Raw genomic sequence first — 21,159 nt, forward strand, 5'->3', positions numbered from 1 at the left:
TAAAAGAACAAGAGGCATGTGTTTTCATAGTATTTTAAACTCTTGTTTAGTTTTTGCCAAATTATGCAAGAACGTATTTACAAATTAAGTATGGACACACTTAAGTTCGTTGCTTGAGGTTGGACGTTTGATATTCGTGAATTTAGGGACCGTCTCAAAAGTTACATACACATTAATACACGTTTCTAACTTCCGTAGCATTTAAAGGGGATAACTTAGACCACAAAACCAGCTCTACAGTGTTCATGTAGGTGTCAGCTATGCACACCTTTTGATTTTTTATATTTATTACAGCAAACTGTGAAGTCATAAGTAAATATTGCCATGTGTTTTGCTGTGTATATTATACCCATCTACTATATGGGTTCCTTCAAAAGATATATATTTACAGCTCAATAACATTTAGAGGGAATGATTTACAGGACTAAAACAACTACATTGTTCATGTGAGTTTCCGCTATAATGCACACCACTGCATTTGGTTTGCCTATGATAATATGTAAAAAAATTAGAGAATTATTGATGTGTTTTCGTATACTTGGCTTTATTAAGTAAACTATATTTATCATGCTTTATTTTTGTTAATCACTCATTTGGTTAGAAAAACACACCACTTATAGTTATGCCACACCACATAACGTTATAGTTTTTTTTTACAGCTAGATGGTTCCAAGCCACGTGTTAATTAAGGAAAATAATAATTTACATGTCAAACAAAAGGTGTAACTGTTGTGTTGTGTTTGCGGAAGAGAAAAAAAATCTACAAGTTTGCAACTTCGAATTTTTACTACAAATTTACTGATACACATGTGTGGCCGACCTCTACAACTACAAATTCCATTCTCACAGGTGCTCAGTAGTTTTGCACCAAAAATACCTTCATAGATCAAAAGAATTATGCTGATCATATTTACAGAGGGAATGAACAATTTTGAGCACAACTGTAGTTCTGTATGATGCCTTTTCTTCAGTGGACCACAACAGAAGATAATTTGATAAATGTGTCGGTGGTTCCGTGTTCACACAATGAAAGTCAATGGCGTTTAATGTTGTTTGGTTATCAACGTTCCTCAAAATATCTTCTTTTGTGTTCTGCAGAAGAAAATCAAAGTGGATTTTAATGATAAAAGGGTGAATAAATGATTAAAGAATTCTCATTCTTGGCTAAACTGTTCCTTTAAAGCCAGTGTCATTAAAAGAAAAACATTATTATTGAAACACAATGACTGCCACACACAGATATCAGTTTGTAAGTACAAACAGACGCTGCATATTAACAATAAAAAGCCTTTTAGTCTTTCATCTATTGCTTTTACAAACGCTGTATCATTCAAAAGGCAAATACAGATAAATGAAGTATCAACACAGACTTTTCACATAGGCTGAGATTATTAAACAGAAAAGCTGATGTTTGATCATTAAATGTGAATTCAGAAGTGGATTTATCAACACTTTTAAACAGAAAAACCGTGTGGTAAACATGTTTTTGGCGAATTACTTTTTGTAAACAAAAACATCACACCAGTCCAGTATTTCTCACACTGTCCACTTATTTCTCATCCCCTCCTTTCTTCTTTTTCTTTTTGTTTTGTTTCTGCTGTGTTTTGGCTTTTTTAGCAGGCGACTGAGTTGCCGTCTCTTCTTCTTGCCGTGGCCGTTTCCGTTTCTTGTTTTTCTTTTTCTTCTTCTTCGCTGCTTCTCCAGGTGTTCCTTCAGCGCTTTCGGTGGCGGGCGTCTCTTTTCCCTCCAGTACCGTGGGCTTCATACGATTCTTGCGTTTCTTTGTTTCGGGAAGGAATCCCTTTTTCTTCTTTGCGGGCTTCTCGGTGTCCTCTGCCTCCACGACTTTCTTCACCTTCTCTATCTTTGGTTTTCTAAAGGTGGGGAATATAGAGATGTTAACGTGACGAAGCACAGATTCATGACGTTAATATGTGCAACTACACTAAACTTAAAATAACAAACACATGCAAAGACGTCCTTTCAATTGGGACTATTTTAATGCATCGAATTGAAATAACATTTTAAGATTTGTTAGTTGCTTTGGATAAAAGCGTCTGCCGAACGCATGAATGTAAATGTAAACGTAATATCACAGACGCTCAGTGTGTACCGTTAAAATCAAAATAACGACGACTTACAGAACGCCAAATAATCTCATCACACTCCAGTACGTGTCCTCGAGCTGTCCTGCTTTCTGCAGACATCCATCTGCATTCATGGACTTGAGAACGCTCTGAAGGACATCCAAAACAACCGGCATCTTCTGCTGAAAGAAATAGAAAAAACATTATTCACAATCTCGGATTATGAGAACTGTATACGGTATGAAAGCGGATTTATTACCTGATTCTTAGCGGTTTTCACAAGATACTGACAGAGTTCCAGAGCTTTGACCGTTTTCTCATGAACTGCTTTGCTCTTGCACTGCACGTTCTCAAAAACCTGTACGAAAGAGAAAAAACAAACAGAAAAACAAACGTGTCACTCATCCCATTGAGACAAAAACTGCTCCCGGGAAGAAAGCAGATTACAAACATGTGAATTTTGTTGAGACGCGTGAACTTCGGCGTACCTTAGTGATCTGTTTCACAATCTTCTGATAGAGTTCAGTCCACTGACTGTCAGACATGAGCTTCTTCACTTCTTTCGACTGCAGGGCTTTGAGCACCATGACACACGCCTGACCCTAAAACAACCCATCAGTCAAACAAATAATGAGCATTATACGTCATGACAATAACACAACCAAACATTTCCATTTATAGAGCGTTTAATGTACCTGTTGATGGTCTCTCAGGCCACCTGTGATGTTTTCCACCGCAGTGTCTAACAGGTTCACACACAAAACCTTCAAACACATGAAAAACAGCTCACGTGACGCACCGACTACATGTAGAATATGACATCACAAGATTTTTCTAAAGAGCAGAGTTCAATATAAAGCATGGCTTATTTAAGATATTTATTTCATAAATATTCACAGTTTAATAAAATAAACACAGCAACGAAAATGTAATGACACGTATAATAATATTACTCTTCCACAGTTCTTCAGAAGTTAAACCACTGTAGTAGGGTTATAAAGTGAGGCGCGTCTTCTTTTTACAACGGAAGCTGCACAGACACGCGTCTTCTTTATACAACGCGGGCTGCGCAGACACGCGTCTTCTTTATACAACGTGAGATGCGCGGACACGCGTCTTCTTTATACAACGCGGGCTGCGCAGACACGCGTCTTCTTTATACAACGCGGGCTGCGCAGACACGCGTCTTCTTTATACAACGCGAGATGCGCAGACACACATCTTTATACAACGCGAGATGCGCAGACACGCATCTTTATACAACGCGAGATGCGCAGACACGCGTCTTTATACAACGCGAGATGCGCAGACACGCGTCTTCTTTATACAACGCGAGATGCGCAGACACGCGTCTTCTTTATACAACGCGAGATGCGCAGACACGTGTCTTCTTTATACAACGCGAGATGCGCAGACACGCGTCTTCTTTATACAACGCGAGATGCGCAGACACGCGTCTTCTTTATACAACGCGAGATGCGCAGACACGCGTCTTCTTTATACAACGCGAGATGCGCAGACACGCGTCTTCTTTATACAACGCGAGATGCGCAGACACGCGTCTTCTTTATACAACGCGAGATGCGCAGACACGCGTCTTCTTTATACAACGCGAGATGCGCAGACACGCGTCTTCTTTATACAACGCGAGATGCGCAGACACGCGTCTTCTTTATACAACGCGAGATGCGCAGACACGCGTCTTCTTTATACAACGCGAGATGCGCAGACACGCGTCTTCTTTATACAACGCGAGATGCGCAGACACGCGTCTTCTTTATACAACGCGAGATGCGCAGACACGCGTCTTCTTTATACAACGCGAGATGCGCAGACACGCGTCTTCTTTATACAACGCGAGATGCGCAGACACGCGTCTTCTTTATACAACGCGAGATGCGCAGACACGCGTCTTCTTTATACAACGCGAGATGCGCAGACACGCGTCTTCTTTATACAACGCGAGATGCGCAGACACGCGTCTTCTTTATACAACGCGAGATGCGCAGACACGCGTCTTCTTTATACAACGCGAGATGCGCAGACACGCGTCTTCTTTATACAACGCGAGATGCNCATGGCTTGGTTTGTGCTCTGACATGCACTGTTAACTGTGGGACCTTATATCGAGAGGCGTGTGCCTTTCCAAATCATGTTCAATCAACCGAATTGACCACAGCTGGACTCCAATCAAGTTCAGATCAGCGGAAACAGGCCGCACCTGAGCTCAATTTTGAGTGTCATGGCTGTGAATACTTATGTACTTGTGCTTTTTTCGTTTTTATTTTGAATAAATTTGCAAAGATTTCAAACAAACTTCTTTCACGTTGTCATTATGGGGTATTGTTTGTAGAATTTTGAGGAAAATAATGAATTTCATCCATTTTGGAATAAGGCTGTAACATAACAAAAAGTGGAAAAAGTGAAGCGCTGTGAATACTTTCCGGATGCACTGTAGTAACCGTACTTCAGCCATGATACTTGTCATAAATTATAGTAAACTTATATTTACCATTATCTTACTATAGTAAGCATACTGATATCATATTTGTAGTAAATCAAGGCTTACCACATTGCGACCATAGTTCAACAATGATATTTGTAGTAAAATCATAGTCAACTCAGACTTGCCAAAGGTCTCACTATAGTAACAACAGTTTGACAACAGTATTTATAGTAAAATCATGGTAAACAGTATTAACACGGTATAGTTTAACCACAATATTTGTAGTAAATCTTACCATAGTTAACCACGATTTGTAGTAAAACCACGGTAAACTCAAACCTCCAATTGGAGTAACCACAGTTTCACTATGGCATTCGTAGTAAAACATACAACTTTTACAAAATTAACCACAGTAACCTTAGTTTAACAATGATATTTGTAGTAAATTGTGGCATTACAAATAGTAATTCGCCAAAAACATTTCTTTCACTATAATAAAACCGTGGTTATATTTCCAAATGGGGGGGGGGATTTATCAGATTTACGACTGTGCTTTATAGAAGTCAAAGAATCATGCAATTGTAAATCAACGTGAATTTAATGCGTTTATTTCGCTCCATATGTGTGACACGTTGTTGTCATTAGCCGCTAGCAGACAGACATGCTAATTAGTAGCGACTTGAAGTTCACCTGCGCTGATCGGAGGAGAAGATCGCGGTTGTCGGAGAGGTTCGCCCAGATTAAACGCCGAACTTCTGATATCTCCAGCCTCAGATGGAGCCGACAGCGATGGTGTGATGTTGTTGAACATGACGCTCCGTCGGATCTCACGGCTCCGATAAGAACTTTCGCTCAAGAGACGCGAATAACAGCGCTGGTTCTGACGTCTGGAGGCCGCTGAACGCTAAAAACACTTACAGCTTTAATCTCACGCACTGCTTCTCACTTTCATGTTTACTATTTCTGTTTCTGGCATCTGGACAGGACACTGATCACTTCCTCGCTCATTCTCCATTTAGACCCGCTTACTCGAACACTGCCCTCTACCGGCGATCACGTTTTATGCACTTTTCAAAAACCGTAGAAGGAGCGAGAAAATGAAGGTCTGTTGAGTCTTCAAGACAGTTTTCTTGGCCAAAAGGTTACACAAATATATAATTTATTATGTAAATAAATCTAAAATGTAAAGGATCAAATATGAAGGTATTTTTGGTGCAAAACTACTGAGCACCTGTGAGAGTGGAACTTGTAGTTGTAAAGGTCGGCCACACATGTGTATCAGTAAATTTGTAGTCAAAATTTGAATTTGCAAACTTGTAGATTTTTTTTCTCCCCCGCAAACACAACACAACAGTTACACCTTCTTGAATCCTTCAGTGCAAGCGCACAAATCCAATTCTACAAATCACAAACTGAGATACTCGTGCACTCACATTTTTTTGCTACAAATGCTGCAGTAAATATGGTGCAAAACACATTCACACACCTGCACCAAAAGACGTGCGTTCACAGACGAGTTTTGCACATCCGCAAACAGTATGTGAATTCATGCAATGAGAGTTGAATGCTTGTCAAATATTTTCTCACAAATTAAAGGTTTTATTCTTGCACATTGTTCTAGCACAAACACAAGAACATAACTACAACTGCTTGAATCTGCTGCTGCGAGTCTCTGACACAAGTTCGCACACACTATCATTTTGCACCACATATCTGTGTGAAATATGATGCAAAAGTGATTTGTGCATTTGCAGCCAAACGAGCTAGTTTTGGCGCCCAGCAGGTGGCGCCCTAACGCGCAAGTGAAAAACTCTGCGAGAATCATCCCGAGCTGCTTTATTTTCCTGAAATCACTAATCGTAATAGAGTACATTGGTTTAGTTTAAATAAGTGTGCTGGTCAGCTACGTTGACAATCCCTTATGAAAATTACAGGCCTACAGTTAAACAAACAAAACACACGTTTTTCTTACAGTTAAAACAACAACAAAAATATGGTTGCTGTAGTAAAACCATGATTAGTTTTCGTAAGGGATTGTCATGTAGCGGACCAGCATATTTATTTAAACTAAACCAATGTACTCAGAGCCGATCCTGCCTATACGCAGACTACGCAGGTTGCGTAGGGCATCTAAACCACCAGGGGGCCACTTGAGTACCGAATCAAAAACACTATTGTAAACAATTAAGACGTTATTTTTATAATTTGTGGATCCAACTTTAGAGGCATTATTTGGAAATTTCCTTTTCGTACTTAATTTATTTAATGACTGTGACATTCTCGGACATCAGTGCGGGGCAGGGAATGACATGCGCGTGATGTGCTGCTGATGTCCCTTGCCATGGTTTTAAACGGCGCCATCCGTCTGGAGCGAAAAAAAAGGTAAACGCCAACAACGCAAAGTAAAAGAACAAGAGGCATGTGTTTTCATAGTATTTTAAACTCTTGTTTAGTTTTTGCCAAATTATGCAAGAACGTATTTACAAATTAAGTATGGACACACTTAAGTTCGTTGCTTGAGGTTGGACGTTTGATATTCGTGAATTTAGGGACCGTCTCAAAAGTTACATACACATTAATACACGTTTCTAACTTCCGTAGCATTTAAAGGGGATAACTTAGACCACAAAACCAGCTCTACAGTGTTCATGTAGGTGTCAGCTATGCACACCTTTTGATTTTTTATATTTATTACAGCAAACTGTGAAGTCATAAGTAAATATTGCCATGTGTTTTGCTGTGTATATTATACCCATCTACTATATGGGTTCCTTCAAAAGATATATATTTACAGCTCAATAACATTTAGAGGGAATGATTTACAGGACTAAAACAACTACATTGTTCATGTGAGTTTCCGCTATAATGCACACCACTGCATTTGGTTTGCCTATGATAATATGTAAAAAAATTAGAGAATTATTGATGTGTTTTCGTATACTTGGCTTTATTAAGTAAACTATATTTATCATGCTTTATTTTTGTTAATCACTCATTTGGTTAGAAAAACACACCACTTATAGTTATGCCACACCACATAACGTTATAGTTTTTTTTTACAGCTAGATGGTTCCAAGCCACGTGTTAATTAAGGAAAATAATAATTTACATGTCAAACAAAAGGTGTAACTGTTGTGTTGTGTTTGCGGAAGAGAAAAAAAATCTACAAGTTTGCAACTTCGAATTTTTACTACAAATTTACTGATACACATGTGTGGCCGACCTCTACAACTACAAATTCCATTCTCACAGGTGCTCAGTAGTTTTGCACCAAAAATACCTTCATAGATCAAAAGAATTATGCTGATCATATTTACAGAGGGAATGAACAATTTTGAGCACAACTGTAGTTCTGTATGATGCCTTTTCTTCAGTGGACCACAACAGAAGATAATTTGATAAATGTGTCGGTGGTTCCGTGTTCACACAATGAAAGTCAATGGCGTTTAATGTTGTTTGGTTATCAACGTTCCTCAAAATATCTTCTTTTGTGTTCTGCAGAAGAAAATCAAAGTGGATTTTAATGATAAAAGGGTGAATAAATGATTAAAGAATTCTCATTCTTGGCTAAACTGTTCCTTTAAAGCCAGTGTCATTAAAAGAAAAACATTATTATTGAAACACAATGACTGCCACACACAGATATCAGTTTGTAAGTACAAACAGACGCTGCATATTAACAATAAAAAGCCTTTTAGTCTTTCATCTATTGCTTTTACAAACGCTGTATCATTCAAAAGGCAAATACAGATAAATGAAGTATCAACACAGACTTTTCACATAGGCTGAGATTATTAAACAGAAAAGCTGATGTTTGATCATTAAATGTGAATTCAGAAGTGGATTTATCAACACTTTTAAACAGAAAAACCGTGTGGTAAACATGTTTTTGGCGAATTACTTTTTGTAAACAAAAACATCACACCAGTCCAGTATTTCTCACACTGTCCACTTATTTCTCATCCCCTCCTTTCTTCTTTTTCTTTTTGTTTTGTTTCTGCTGTGTTTTGGCTTTTTTAGCAGGCGACTGAGTTGCCGTCTCTTCTTCTTGCCGTGGCCGTTTCCGTTTCTTGTTTTTCTTTTTCTTCTTCTTCGCTGCTTCTCCAGGTGTTCCTTCAGCGCTTTCGGTGGCGGGCGTCTCTTTTCCCTCCAGTACCGTGGGCTTCATACGATTCTTGCGTTTCTTTGTTTCGGGAAGGAATCCCTTTTTCTTCTTTGCGGGCTTCTCGGTGTCCTCTGCCTCCACGACTTTCTTCACCTTCTCTATCTTTGGTTTTCTAAAGGTGGGGAATATAGAGATGTTAACGTGACGAAGCACAGATTCATGACGTTAATATGTGCAACTACACTAAACTTAAAATAACAAACACATGCAAAGACGTCCTTTCAATTGGGACTATTTTAATGCATCGAATTGAAATAACATTTTAAGATTTGTTAGTTGCTTTGGATAAAAGCGTCTGCCGAACGCATGAATGTAAATGTAAACGTAATATCACAGACGCTCAGTGTGTACCGTTAAAATCAAAATAACGACGACTTACAGAACGCCAAATAATCTCATCACACTCCAGTACGTGTCCTCGAGCTGTCCTGCTTTCTGCAGACATCCATCTGCATTCATGGACTTGAGAACGCTCTGAAGGACATCCAAAACAACCGGCATCTTCTGCTGAAAGAAATAGAAAAAACATTATTCACAATCTCGGATTATGAGAACTGTATACGGTATGAAAGCGGATTTATTACCTGATTCTTAGCGGTTTTCACAAGATACTGACAGAGTTCCAGAGCTTTGACCGTTTTCTCATGAACTGCTTTGCTCTTGCACTGCACGTTCTCAAAAACCTGTACGAAAGAGAAAAAACAAACAGAAAAACAAACGTGTCACTCATCCCATTGAGACAAAAACTGCTCCCGGGAAGAAAGCAGATTACAAACATGTGAATTTTGTTGAGACGCGTGAACTTCGGCGTACCTTAGTGATCTGTTTCACAATCTTCTGATAGAGTTCAGTCCACTGACTGTCAGACATGAGCTTCTTCACTTCTTTCGACTGCAGGGCTTTGAGCACCATGACACACGCCTGACCCTAAAACAACCCATCAGTCAAACAAATAATGAGCATTATACGTCATGACAATAACACAACCAAACATTTCCATTTATAGAGCGTTTAATGTACCTGTTGATGGTCTCTCAGGCCACCTGTGATGTTTTCCACCGCAGTGTCTAACAGGTTCACACACAAAACCTTCAAACACATGAAAAACAGCTCACGTGACGCACCGACTACATGTAGAATATGACATCACAAGATTTTTCTAAAGAGCAGAGTTCAATATAAAGCATGGCTTATTTAAGATATTTATTTCATAAATATTCACAGTTTAATAAAATAAACACAGCAACGAAAATGTAATGACACGTATAATAATATTACTCTTCCACAGTTCTTCAGAAGTTAAACCACTGTAGTAGGGTTATAAAGTGAGGCGCGTCTTCTTTTTACAACGGAAGCTGCACAGACACGCGTCTTCTTTATACAACGCGGGCTGCGCAGACACGCGTCTTCTTTATACAACGTGAGATGCGCGGACACGCGTCTTCTTTATACAACGCGGGCTGCGCAGACACGCGTCTTCTTTATACAACGCGGGCTGCGCAGACACGCGTCTTCTTTATACAACGCGAGATGCGCAGACACACATCTTTATACAACGCGAGATGCGCAGACACGCATCTTTATACAACGCGAGATGCGCAGACACGCGTCTTTATACAACGCGAGATGCGCAGACACGCGTCTTCTTTATACAACGCGAGATGCGCAGACACGCGTCTTCTTTATACAACGCGAGATGCGCAGACACGCGTCTTCTTTATACAACGCGAGATGCACAGACACGCGTCTTTATACAACGCAAGCTGCGCAGACACGCGTCTTTATACAACGCGAGCTGCGCAGACACGTGTCTTCTTTATACAACGCGAGCTGCGCAGACACGCGTCTTTATACAACGCGAGCTGCACAGACACGCGTTGTCTTTATACAGTTATAAAGTAAACTGCGCATCCTCTTTATACAGCACGAGCTCCACAGTTATTCTGATGTTATATTCTATAAAAGAGTTACAAAGTGAGGGGCGTATTCTTTATACAACGCGAGCTGCGTTGTGTTATAAAGCTGACTTTATAACTGTATAAAGAAGACGCGTGTCTGCGCAGCTCGCATTGTATAAAGAAGACGCGTGTCTGCGCAGCTTGTGTTGAAGCACCTTCTTAATACAACACTGTAGTGTATTTTAGTATCAACTATAGTAAAGTGTAGTACGCTATAGTATATTTATTCTTTAGTATATATATTCTACACATGTAAATACATACCATAGTACTGTGTAGTGAACTCATGAACTGTAGTAAATACTGTAGTATATTTGAATATTTACTATGGTATTGTTTAGAAGTCACGTGGACTCACAGGCAAGCGGCTGAAGAGGTCGATGAACATGGCTCCCGTCAGAGAACTTTTCCTCCGCGTCATGAAGGACGTCAAAGCATCTCTGAAGCAAGACGTGACCCTCTCTACATCCACATTACCCATAATCCTTCCCTGTGAACAACACACACGCAGACAAACAGAGTCGGCCTCAGTATTGATCCTCACTGAATATAAAAAACGTAGTGAAATAAGGTCTCATACCTCAGACTCTGCGGACTGTTTGTTTGTCGGATCCTGTTCGCTTTTCACACCTTTTAACACTTTCACTACATACAGAGCAGCGCTGAGAAAAACAAGTACCAGTCAATCAAAACCATTAAGAATGAAAAGAACTCAACGTAGTAGAAAATGTTATTTTTCTGTTGAACACAAAAGAAGATATTTTGAAGAATGTCAGACAGCAAACAGTTCCGGGTCACTTCTTCTACTATGGTAGTCAACGGTGACCAAGAACTGTTTGGTTACGAGCATTCTTCCAAATATCTCTCTCTGTGTTCATCACAACAAAGAAATGTATACAGATTTGGAAAAACTCCAGTGTGAGTAAATGATGACAGAATTTACATTTTTGGGTGAACTGTCCCTTTAATAATAAATATTCCAGAAGCCCTCACCTGAAGTAATAGAGCGACACAGATGAGTCTGTGAGTTTTTGAGCTCGACCAATCAGGCGCTCCAGCATCTCATAAAGTTCCGCCTCTCGTCCTTCAGTGTCCCTGCAGTAATATTTGCCCCGACAGAGCTGGTTCCTGCCAATCAAAGATTTCTTGACTTTATTCAACAACATCTGTTAAAAAGAACATCTGGATCTGCAAATAAATGAAGAATTGAAAATGTCACCTGAAAATGTCAGCGGCTCTGCCCAGGTAGTCTTGCTCCTGTTGGCTGGCCTCAGAGCTCATGCCGTTCTCGATCACGCCGAGCAGCGGCTCCACCAGCCCGAGAACAAGACAACTGCTGCCCTGTTTATTCAAAAAAATCTCCACCATATCCAGAACCTGAATTTAACACAACACAAGTTTCAGACGTGAGGTCAACAATGTGTCAAACTGAGCTCAGATCGGTCAAGTCTGCAATCGAAAGTCAATATTAATGAAGATCTCGATATGAACTCCAACATTTCTCATCAGATTTACTCAAATCCAGATTCGTTTTACACCTCCATACTCTTCACGCATCGAGCAATAACAGCACTTACTTTAATCTTGAAGTCTCGTACGAGGACCTTTTCCTTGCGCAGTCTGTCCTTCTCGTCCTTTTTGGCTTGAATCCTCTTCTTCTGCTCCAGAAAGAGAGATGCCAAACTTCCATCCAGCTTCATCATACCTTCATCATCCAGCTCATCTTCATCGCTGCCGTCTTCCTCTTTGACCTACGCATGAACAGCAGAACACCTGTCATCGCCGACGCATTTTATCATCCAACAGAAGTGTTGCTATTCATACCAGAGCGTTCTGACCCTGCAGAACCTTCATCAACTCCAGCCGGAAGTTCTGATCCACCTCCCCTCCTTCCTCCATAGCCTCCTCTTCATCATCATCATCATCATCATCTGAGGAATTAGAGTCTTCTTCATCCTGATGAGATAAGAATGAGATTCAAGACACCGTTCTGTGGGATAGTCTCCAGAGTTATTTACATAATATTTTGAATTATAGTTTCTAAGAATATTTTTCGTTTTAATTAGCATTTGTAAATGCTTCATTTTTTAAGTGTAAAATGTAATTTAAATTATTAAATTGTTTATCTTGTTATTTAATTTTTTTTTATTTAAAAATTTCGATTTATTGCCGCTGCAACATTTCTAATTTGCGTTAAAGAAATGTAAATATATATTTACGCCGATATTTTATTTGGTTTTAATGAACAAAGAATAGTTTAATAGTAACCTCATCCTTGCCCTCTTCATTCCCATCCTCATCTTCATCTTCATCCTCCTCTACTTTGTGTTTTTTCTTCCCTTTCTCCTTCTCGTCGGTCACCACAACACCGCTTTCGTCCTCATCTTTGTTGGGATCCAAAACCTGATGAACATGAACCCAAAATGAACCATTTTTATTTCCTAATACACAACCCAATTCATGCACGGCACGCACATCATTTCTAAAGAAATAAAAAGGGTTTTCTCCACCTGCAAGTTTTTATATTGATGATGTAACTAATGCCACATGGGAGGGACAAAACAAAAACCAACCGATAGCAACACGGGCTAACTTCCACGATCCAATCAAAAACCTGTAAAAGCCTCATTTTCATCTTGCCGTTATTGCGTGTTTGATGATGTTCTCTTACGTTCAGGATGGAGTCGAGCGCTCCTTGCGTGACCTCAGGGCAGATTCGGGTGAACACGACTCGACACACGTTACGAATGAGACGACTGGGCTGAGACAGAAGTGAGAGGAGGATTTCAACCACCACCTCCACCCAGTGCGGCTCCTCCTCGCAACCTGTAACACACAACAATCATCAGAGAGGCTGTATTTACCCAGGAAGTCCCTGTTGAAACGGCAGATGTCATACCCGTGGCCTTCTTCTTTTTAGATTTCTTAGCCTGAGCTTTTTCCATGCAGCTCCGCAGGTCCTTCAACAGCTCCACGCTCTCCTTCGGATCCTGAACGCACACTCAACATCAATTCTCAAAAACCCTGGAGTTCTTCTTTGGATTAAACGGTGAAAACAAATCGTTGTATAGCATGCGAATCGCTCAAACCTTGAACATCTGAACGCCGATGAGCAGAAAGAGATGCTGGAAGGCGGCGTGTTTAGGGGACGAAGATTTCTTTGATTTTTTTCTCAAAGCCTCCACAGACTCCAGCAGGCTGCACACGGTTATGTTCACGGTTATATCAGAGATTTATAACTATTTCATTTCAATGATATTGTCGTGGATTCTCATGTAATCATAATTAAATCTGATGTCGTGATGGAAGAAAAATACAAGACTTCTTACGTAGATGTGCCAAATAAATGCCTCTTCAAGCATTCATTGTAGGGATGTTCAACCGTTAACCGATAATACACATTTTGACCGATCAGTTAAACGATTTAAAAGGTATGTTTATTTTTTGAAGTTAAATAATTTTAATGATTTTTTTATAATAATAATTATTATTATTTAATAAAATGTTTTTTAGTTTTCTGTATGATGAAAGAAAAACATGCTATACATGTGTGAACTCGTGGAGCGTGCAGATGCTCTCCAAAATGCTTTCGAGACGGATTAAAATCCGATCACGCAAATCACATGACAAAACTGGACAAGTGTAATTCACCTGATTGTTGAGGCCACAGGTAGGCCTGCTATTTTTATTTGATGAAAAAACGTTCTGACGGAAATAACCTTCATAAGAAGCCGGATCTTATGTGATTTTGTTTTGTTAATTATTTAAGTTATTTTCTTGCCTGTTAATTTTATGCTTTGGATTTGTATTATTTTAGTTTTACTCATCTCCATTGTCTAAAGCGCTGCAGGCTCGTGAAATGTGATCATATGTGAATGCAGGTGGCGTTGCTCATCTATTCGTTATGCTGCTGTTTGCATGTTAAAATAAATCTGTGAATTTTTTATTGATTTTTAACCCGTCACAGACCCTCGTCAACTGTAGCTGCGTCTCATTTCGAAGTCTGCGTCCTCCGGATGTCGCATGCGAAGGCGTATGCGGCCGACAAAAGCGACCTCCGGAGGACACAGCCTTCGCAGCATGTTTTTTATTAATTCCAATTAAATACTAAAATCTTATCAGTTAACGGTTAATGTCCGGATGAGCATCCCTAATTCATTGTAAGATGTGATCGAGTACCTGTCCCATTCCTCTCTCTGTTCAGGACTGAAGGCGTCAATGATCTGGGCGTGTTTGCTCTGGTTGAGGAGCGTGGCGGCATACTGCACCACACAATAAATCCACAAAGTACCATCTGCTTTCACTCCCAGAATCCTCCTGGAGTTCTGACCCTCCGTCTCCGAGACGTCTCCTAACACGGGCATCGAGTTCAAGCTCTGCAGGAGACTGAGGACACGCGATGTGTGCGTTAATACCAAAAAAGGACAGCGTGAATTACATTTGCATCATCAGATGTTTTTATCCAACGCGACTATTAACAGAACGCATTAGGAAAAGATTTCAAACTAAACCGAACGGCAGGTCAGACCTGTAGAAAGCAGAAGCAATGCTGGATCGCGTTTGCTTTTCTATTGGCACTGAAAGCGCTCGTGTCGTCTCTGGAATATCTGAGGTGGGTTTCTTCGCATCAAAAAAGGCATGGAAGAAAATAAACCTGCGGAACAACACAACATCGTCACTTAGGATCAGAAAAACAGAGGTCACGTGAGCAACACACAAAAGACAAAGATGAGTCACCTCGTGATGTTCATGACCAGATCCTCGTCTTTCTTAATCTGATGGTCTTCACCGATGAAGGCGAGCCGCTGTATGATCCATTTACGAAAGCGGGCCATACAGTCGTCTTCCCTACAGAAAAACACAAAGCAGATTTACGCTGAGACCCAAACAAAACTGGCCCACATTGACTTTCATTGTACGGAGACATTTCTCAAAATATCTTCTTTTGCGTTCACGTACAGGGTTTGATTCACACATGAATAAAGGACGCCAGGGGAACTCACTTGACTTCAGCGGTGTCCTGGTTGCCCTTCTGTCTGTGTGTGGTGAAATCCAAACACGCGTCCAGCTGTGGATTGCAGAACTCCTCTATAAGCCACTCCGTGTATCGCTGCAGTGCAGACGGAACCATGTGCTCGAGCACCTTCCAGTGAGACGGAACCACAGGGAAACCTCGGTTAGTGAGTCGAGTGAAACCCACCACGACGGTCAGCTGTCTGTCAGCATCACTGCAGCGCTGCATGAACTCGCTCGCGTATCTCGCCATCTCTGGAGCGAACTTGAACCGATCGGGCAACTGAAGATAAACACACACAATAAACAATCAATATACAGCAATGAATTACAAGCAACCGAGCAAACTTGTGTGCAACAGTGAAAAGTTACATATATCAAAATATTGCAATGGTTTGCCATAGGTTATGTATGTATAAGTTAGTATATCTAAGAGTCATCTCAAACCAAATAACCTGCACTTGCTTGGACTGCAGAGATCAAAATCTCAATCATATAAATATTTTTTTACAGCTTAAGATGCAAAGGCTACATTATCCAATAGCTAAATGTAAATATAAAAGCTTAACGGTGGATTAAACCGAAAGGATAAAGAGATCATTGAGAATGAGTGTGATGATGATGATGATGATGCAGACGACAGACCTGCGCAGACAGCACGTGTTCGCCATAATGTCTCATCACATCACCCGACAAAACAAACTCAAGCTGAGAGATGGACAACAGCGGCAGAGCGGCTCCCAGCAGACGAAAACTCAAATAACTGAGAAACAGAGAAAAAGCATTTGTGTGTGTATTTGTAGTAAGCTTCATAGTAAAATGTAGTAATTAATTAAAAAAATGAATGAATACTTCAATATTTTGTACTAGTATTACTAGAACTATTAACACAAAAATGTACACATACATGTGTATATACAGGAACTATTTCAATGTATTTATTTATATTTACCAATAATTGAAATTACACGTAAGCGTTTATTACTTTTATGTTTTACTTTTTTATCTATGCATGTATGTGTATGCGTTTATAAATACAACGCTAATATGCACAGTCCACACACTTATATTATGTAAACACAAACTTTTATTCTGGATGCGATTAATCATGATTAATCATTTGACAGCCCTAAAACTAGAACTACTATATTTTAATGTTTACTATGGTATGGTGCAAAAACACTATAATACTTTGGAATTTGACAACAACTTGTTACAGTAAATAATAAAGCATACTACAGTATTTTTAATGTGGAATAACACTCCATCGTTTTACAAATGTACAAATATTAAAATGTAAACGGTTCAAATGAAATATGACATTTCACTGAATTTAACAGCTGAATGATTAGTGCTCATGTAATCCCCAAACACAGAAAACCCCAGCATCAGGTGAGTTTGAGCACTTCTCTGGGTGGTAATCTACTCGTATTGGTTTATCTGATGTCGATTAAACCCGCTTTAATGTAAGACACCTAAACCTGCAGGTTAAGTAAGGAGTAAACTCACTGTGTGTGTCCGGGCATCTCAGACATCATGCCTTTGATGATAGCTTCGGTCCAGAACATTTCAAAGTTGTCCTCACGCAGAGACGCCTGCAGCAGATCTAAAGCCACCGGCGGCAACACCGCCTCCTTCTTAACGGAGCGAGCGGCCATCTTCAGAACACACACCAACCTGAAAGAACACGAACACGCGTCACACAAACTGTGAACTTACAAAGCATTAAGCACACAAGTCTGCCGGGTATAAAACATTTCAGTACTTTCAAGTTATGTAACAAATAAAAAAATATAAAGTACATTTGTCAAATTTTCATTCATGTAATAAGCCGTGGGAAATAAGACAAAACCGGACTATAATGTAATAAAGAGAGAGACTGACTTTGGCAAACTCTCTTCAGTGATGACGGTTGTGGTTCCCAACAGTTTCTTCAGTTTTTGGGGTTTGAGGACTGAGGGAAACTTGTGTATGGCCACCAGGAGGAGCTCTAACTGCTCAGGCGTGTTGAGGGCTGAGGTGAGGTCAGACTTCAGGGCCTTAAACAGCACCTCCTCAAACACCTCCGTAGACGTCTGCACAACACACCAAAACACAATTCAGACCTCAAATAAAACCCTTGACATTTCATCTGATATGAAAAAGCATTCGATGACAAGCTATTCCATCATTTAAAGAAAGGGTCACCTGTGACAGAATGTCCACTATGGTTTTTCTGGGCAGATCTCTCAGGTGTTCTCTGTACTGAGACAGACTCTGTAGCACCTGCACACACTCCAGCAGAACCTGCGGCTCCTGAAGGTCACATGACAGACGGATGAGATGCAGTCACTGGATTTATTCCACCATCTCCATACGCATATGATCCATACTAACTTATATTGCACACTTAATAAAAAAAACACAATACTCTTGTGCAATTCCTTTTAAGTTGTATATGACTAAGAAGTGAAGGACAGCAGATTTAAAGCATATTCAAGTTCTTCACTGCTGACTTTAAAAGAGGTCATATCAGATACAACTCTCTCACCCTTCAATGATCATTTGTAGCAGAATAATACAAACCTTATGATATAGGAATGAATTGATTTAGATGCCGATCAAAAAGTGTTAATATCAAGTAATATTATGCAAATGCACACTTATGTCAAATTAAATATTCAAAGAGGTATGGACGTCCCCCACCGCCATCCGAGTTCGAATATGCATATTAAGATGCGTTTTATTCGCAGTTTTACCTTCTGCAGACGCGTAGACTGAGACAGGGCGAGAACTCCAAAGAAATTTCCAAACACTGCATTTCGGATCAATTTCTGTCAACGGAAAGTTTTGCATTGTTCGGTCGGATATGTAAAACAATTCACCACAAAGGGGATATAATGTTTCCAGATGAGCGATGCATTCCTCACCTTCTTGGCTGTCTGGAGTTTGTGCTTTTCTTTGATGCTGTCCAGCGTGGATTTTAGTGAGATCTCCTCAAAGACGCTCAGCAACTTCAGGCAGAAGCAATAACAGTCAAAGACACGACAAACCACACTTCTCCTGTAAAAAAAGTGTGCAGTAAACAAAAGCTTACCTGAGCCAGCGCTACGCTGAACCCTGAGCGTGCATCCTCTCTTGTGTGAGACAGACCGTCTACAAGCCTCTTCAGAGAATATTTCAGCTCATCTGACTGCCAGAAAGCAAAATAAAACGCGTGTGAGAAATGAAAATAGCAGCAGACTTGCTCGAAGCCACAGATGAGTTTTTCACCTACTGTTGCACTTGTGTATATGGCTGAGTGACAATAAAGGGATTTGATTTGAGATGTTTTCATATAGGACACATCAGATGTAAGTGATTCTTGACATTGAATTCAGATTTACAAACTGTCACTGTCAGCCTGCCAATGACGTGCTCACTTCTCATCTATAGGATAATCATGATGGCAATGACAGTAGGATGTTGGCCAGCTATTTATTACAAAAAGTCTGCATAACAAGAACAAGTGCAAATGAAGAAATATGCAACAAATCGTCACACTTCAACACTCAATATTTCAGAAGAAACTGACATAAAAAACTGCAAAGCTAACTTATAATAATATTAATAATAATATATAACACTCTCTAAATTAGTATCCATACTTACAATCCACGTGGGTACATCGACAACACCTTCATATAACGTTAGGTAACTATATCGTTTTTTGACAATTTAGTATAGCAGACAAACACTGCAGACAGCAACAAACAAGAGTTTAACTAAATAAAGAATCATGTAAAGTGGACATCAAGATGTTCACACGTGACAGTCGTCCCGTTACCTTCTCAGACTTCTTCAATTGTTCAATGAGATTCTCGATTGCTGCGAGGCGGATCTCGCGCTCGGGCTTCGCGATGTCCCAGAAATAATCGAGAAATTCCCGGTTCTGTTTAAGAATGCCTTTGGCATCGGTCACTTTAGGTCTCACGGTTTCTTTATCCACTTCTCCCATGTCTGTGTGCATCACTGCGACCATCAGAGTGAGGCGCACACGTGGGGAGAGATCGCGAAGGCGTGTACTTCCGGCGGCACTTCCGCACAGGGTCGATTTCAAAATAAAAGTACCCGATCTTAAACGACACGGGAATGTGTTTAAAAGGGTTGGTTGAATATTGCGAAATTTTTATTAATGATAAGGGGGAAATATCATTTTCTAGAAAACTTCTGTAATCCAAAAGTCATGGGTTTGATGTTTTGTAAGTTTCTGTCTAAAAATGTCTGCCTAATGCATTTTGATAAAAGAAGCCTCGACAAACATCCAAGGGGCTTCTGGATAAGACAAAATAATCATAAGAAATCAATTTTACTACAAAAAAGTTTTTGGAAATTTATAACTAAACAAACAAACTTTTCGAGTTATGTGTAATTCTATCATTTATTTTTGGAAAGAGCTTCAAATTTGCTGTAAAAACAACAGGGGGCCTTGAGTCAAATAAGTTTGAAAGTCACTGTGCTAACAAGAATGTCAAGACAAATTAATATCTGATGTTTGATGACAGCGGGGGTAATTCAGTCTCTAAAACTCTAGAAATATCCCGACTAAACCAGCATGACAGCCACTAATAAGGAAGGGCCGTATAAATCAAGTCTGACCTCCCCATAAGGCTTCAGGGGGCCACAGCGGTCTGCCCACCCTAGTTAACAGAGTGTGTGTGCGTGTGTGTGTGTGTGTGTGTGTGTGCGTGTGTGTGTGTGTGTGTGTGTGTGTGTGTGTGTGTGTGTGTGTGTGTGTGTGTGTGTGTGTGTGTGTGTGTGTGTGTGTGTGTGCGTGTGTGCGTGTGTGTGTGTCAGCATTGCTCATTAGAAGATTGGCCTGAAGTGTTTTTCCACATGTTTCTCTAAGCTGGATCACATTATTTGAGTGAGCGCCTTTTGCTTCCAAATTTTCAACAGCTATTTAGATAAAAGATACAGAGATTTACTTCCCGTTACAGAGCGTTGTTTCTTTCTGTAAATGGCTGAGTGTAATGGAAATAACACAAATGTTTGTGAAAGTGGATGCAAAAAGTGTGATACTAAACAAATGCTGTGATAAGAGCTGAGGAGCGAGTGGAAAATTTAATGAGGTTTTTGGGATTCATTGGAATGTTTTAGCAACATTCTTCTAAATGTTGACGTTTTATTTTAGGTCACATTTGTTTGTCCCATAATCATTTATAACCAAGTAGCATCCATGACCCTGTCAACTTAAAATCTACATGTTGTATTACAAGATAACAACTGCAATGCAAAAAAATGATCATTATTATTATTATACAGGTTTGATTTAAAAGCTCTTGTTTAATTGTAAAACATTAAGCTGTAATGGACTTTATTTTATCTAAAACATATTTGCATAATAAAATATTATTTAGATAATATTCGGACTGATTTAAATGTAAGAATCATTATATTGTACAGTATTGAGGATCATTTTTGAGAATTATGATTTAAAAAAAACTTGAAAACTAAAACATATGGAAGATT

The 21,159-nt window shown here is 39.7% G+C and overlaps 2 protein-coding genes across 3 annotated transcripts; both read right to left on the reverse strand.

The window, feature by feature from the left end:
• Positions 1-523: 523 nt before the first annotated feature.
• LOC130572096 (myb-binding protein 1A-like protein) lies at positions 524-2,892 on the reverse strand. The gene is made up of 5 exons (XM_057319057.1): positions 2,783-2,892; positions 2,576-2,689; positions 2,347-2,445; positions 2,142-2,269; positions 524-1,874 (listed from the first exon to the last, which is right to left on the reverse strand). Exons 1-5 carry the CDS (start codon positions 2,861-2,863, stop codon positions 1,550-1,552), a joined length of 747 nt encoding a protein of 248 aa, XP_057175040.1. The 5' UTR covers positions 2,864-2,892; the 3' UTR covers positions 524-1,549.
• Positions 2,893-7,459: 4,567 nt separating this feature from the next.
• Positions 7,460-19,714, reverse strand: LOC130548117 (myb-binding protein 1A-like protein). 2 transcript variants are annotated; one of them, XM_057324652.1, is made up of 27 exons: positions 19,475-19,714; positions 18,746-18,841; positions 18,579-18,662; positions 18,408-18,482; positions 17,857-17,964; positions 17,554-17,744; positions 17,179-17,346; positions 16,315-16,432; positions 15,660-15,952; positions 15,394-15,504; positions 15,185-15,310; positions 14,836-15,042; positions 13,746-13,854; positions 13,556-13,646; positions 13,328-13,482; positions 12,925-13,059; positions 12,481-12,612; positions 12,234-12,407; positions 11,876-12,033; positions 11,650-11,784; positions 11,237-11,318; positions 11,015-11,146; positions 9,719-9,787; positions 9,512-9,625; positions 9,283-9,381; positions 9,078-9,202; positions 7,460-8,810 (listed from the first exon to the last, which is right to left on the reverse strand). In XM_057324652.1, exons 1-27 carry the CDS (start codon positions 19,667-19,669, stop codon positions 8,486-8,488), a joined length of 3,807 nt encoding a protein of 1,268 aa, XP_057180635.1. In that variant the 5' UTR covers positions 19,670-19,714; the 3' UTR covers positions 7,460-8,485. The 2 variants fall into 2 exon arrangements, with proteins under 2 accessions (XP_057180635.1, XP_057180625.1); XM_057324642.1 differs by having other exon boundaries at positions 9,078-9,205.
• Positions 19,715-21,159: the final 1,445 nt, after the last annotated feature.

This window comes from Triplophysa rosa, linkage group LG2 (genome assembly GCF_024868665.1).
Source record: "Triplophysa rosa linkage group LG2, Trosa_1v2, whole genome shotgun sequence".
NCBI lineage: Eukaryota > Metazoa > Chordata > Actinopteri > Cypriniformes > Nemacheilidae > Triplophysa > Triplophysa rosa.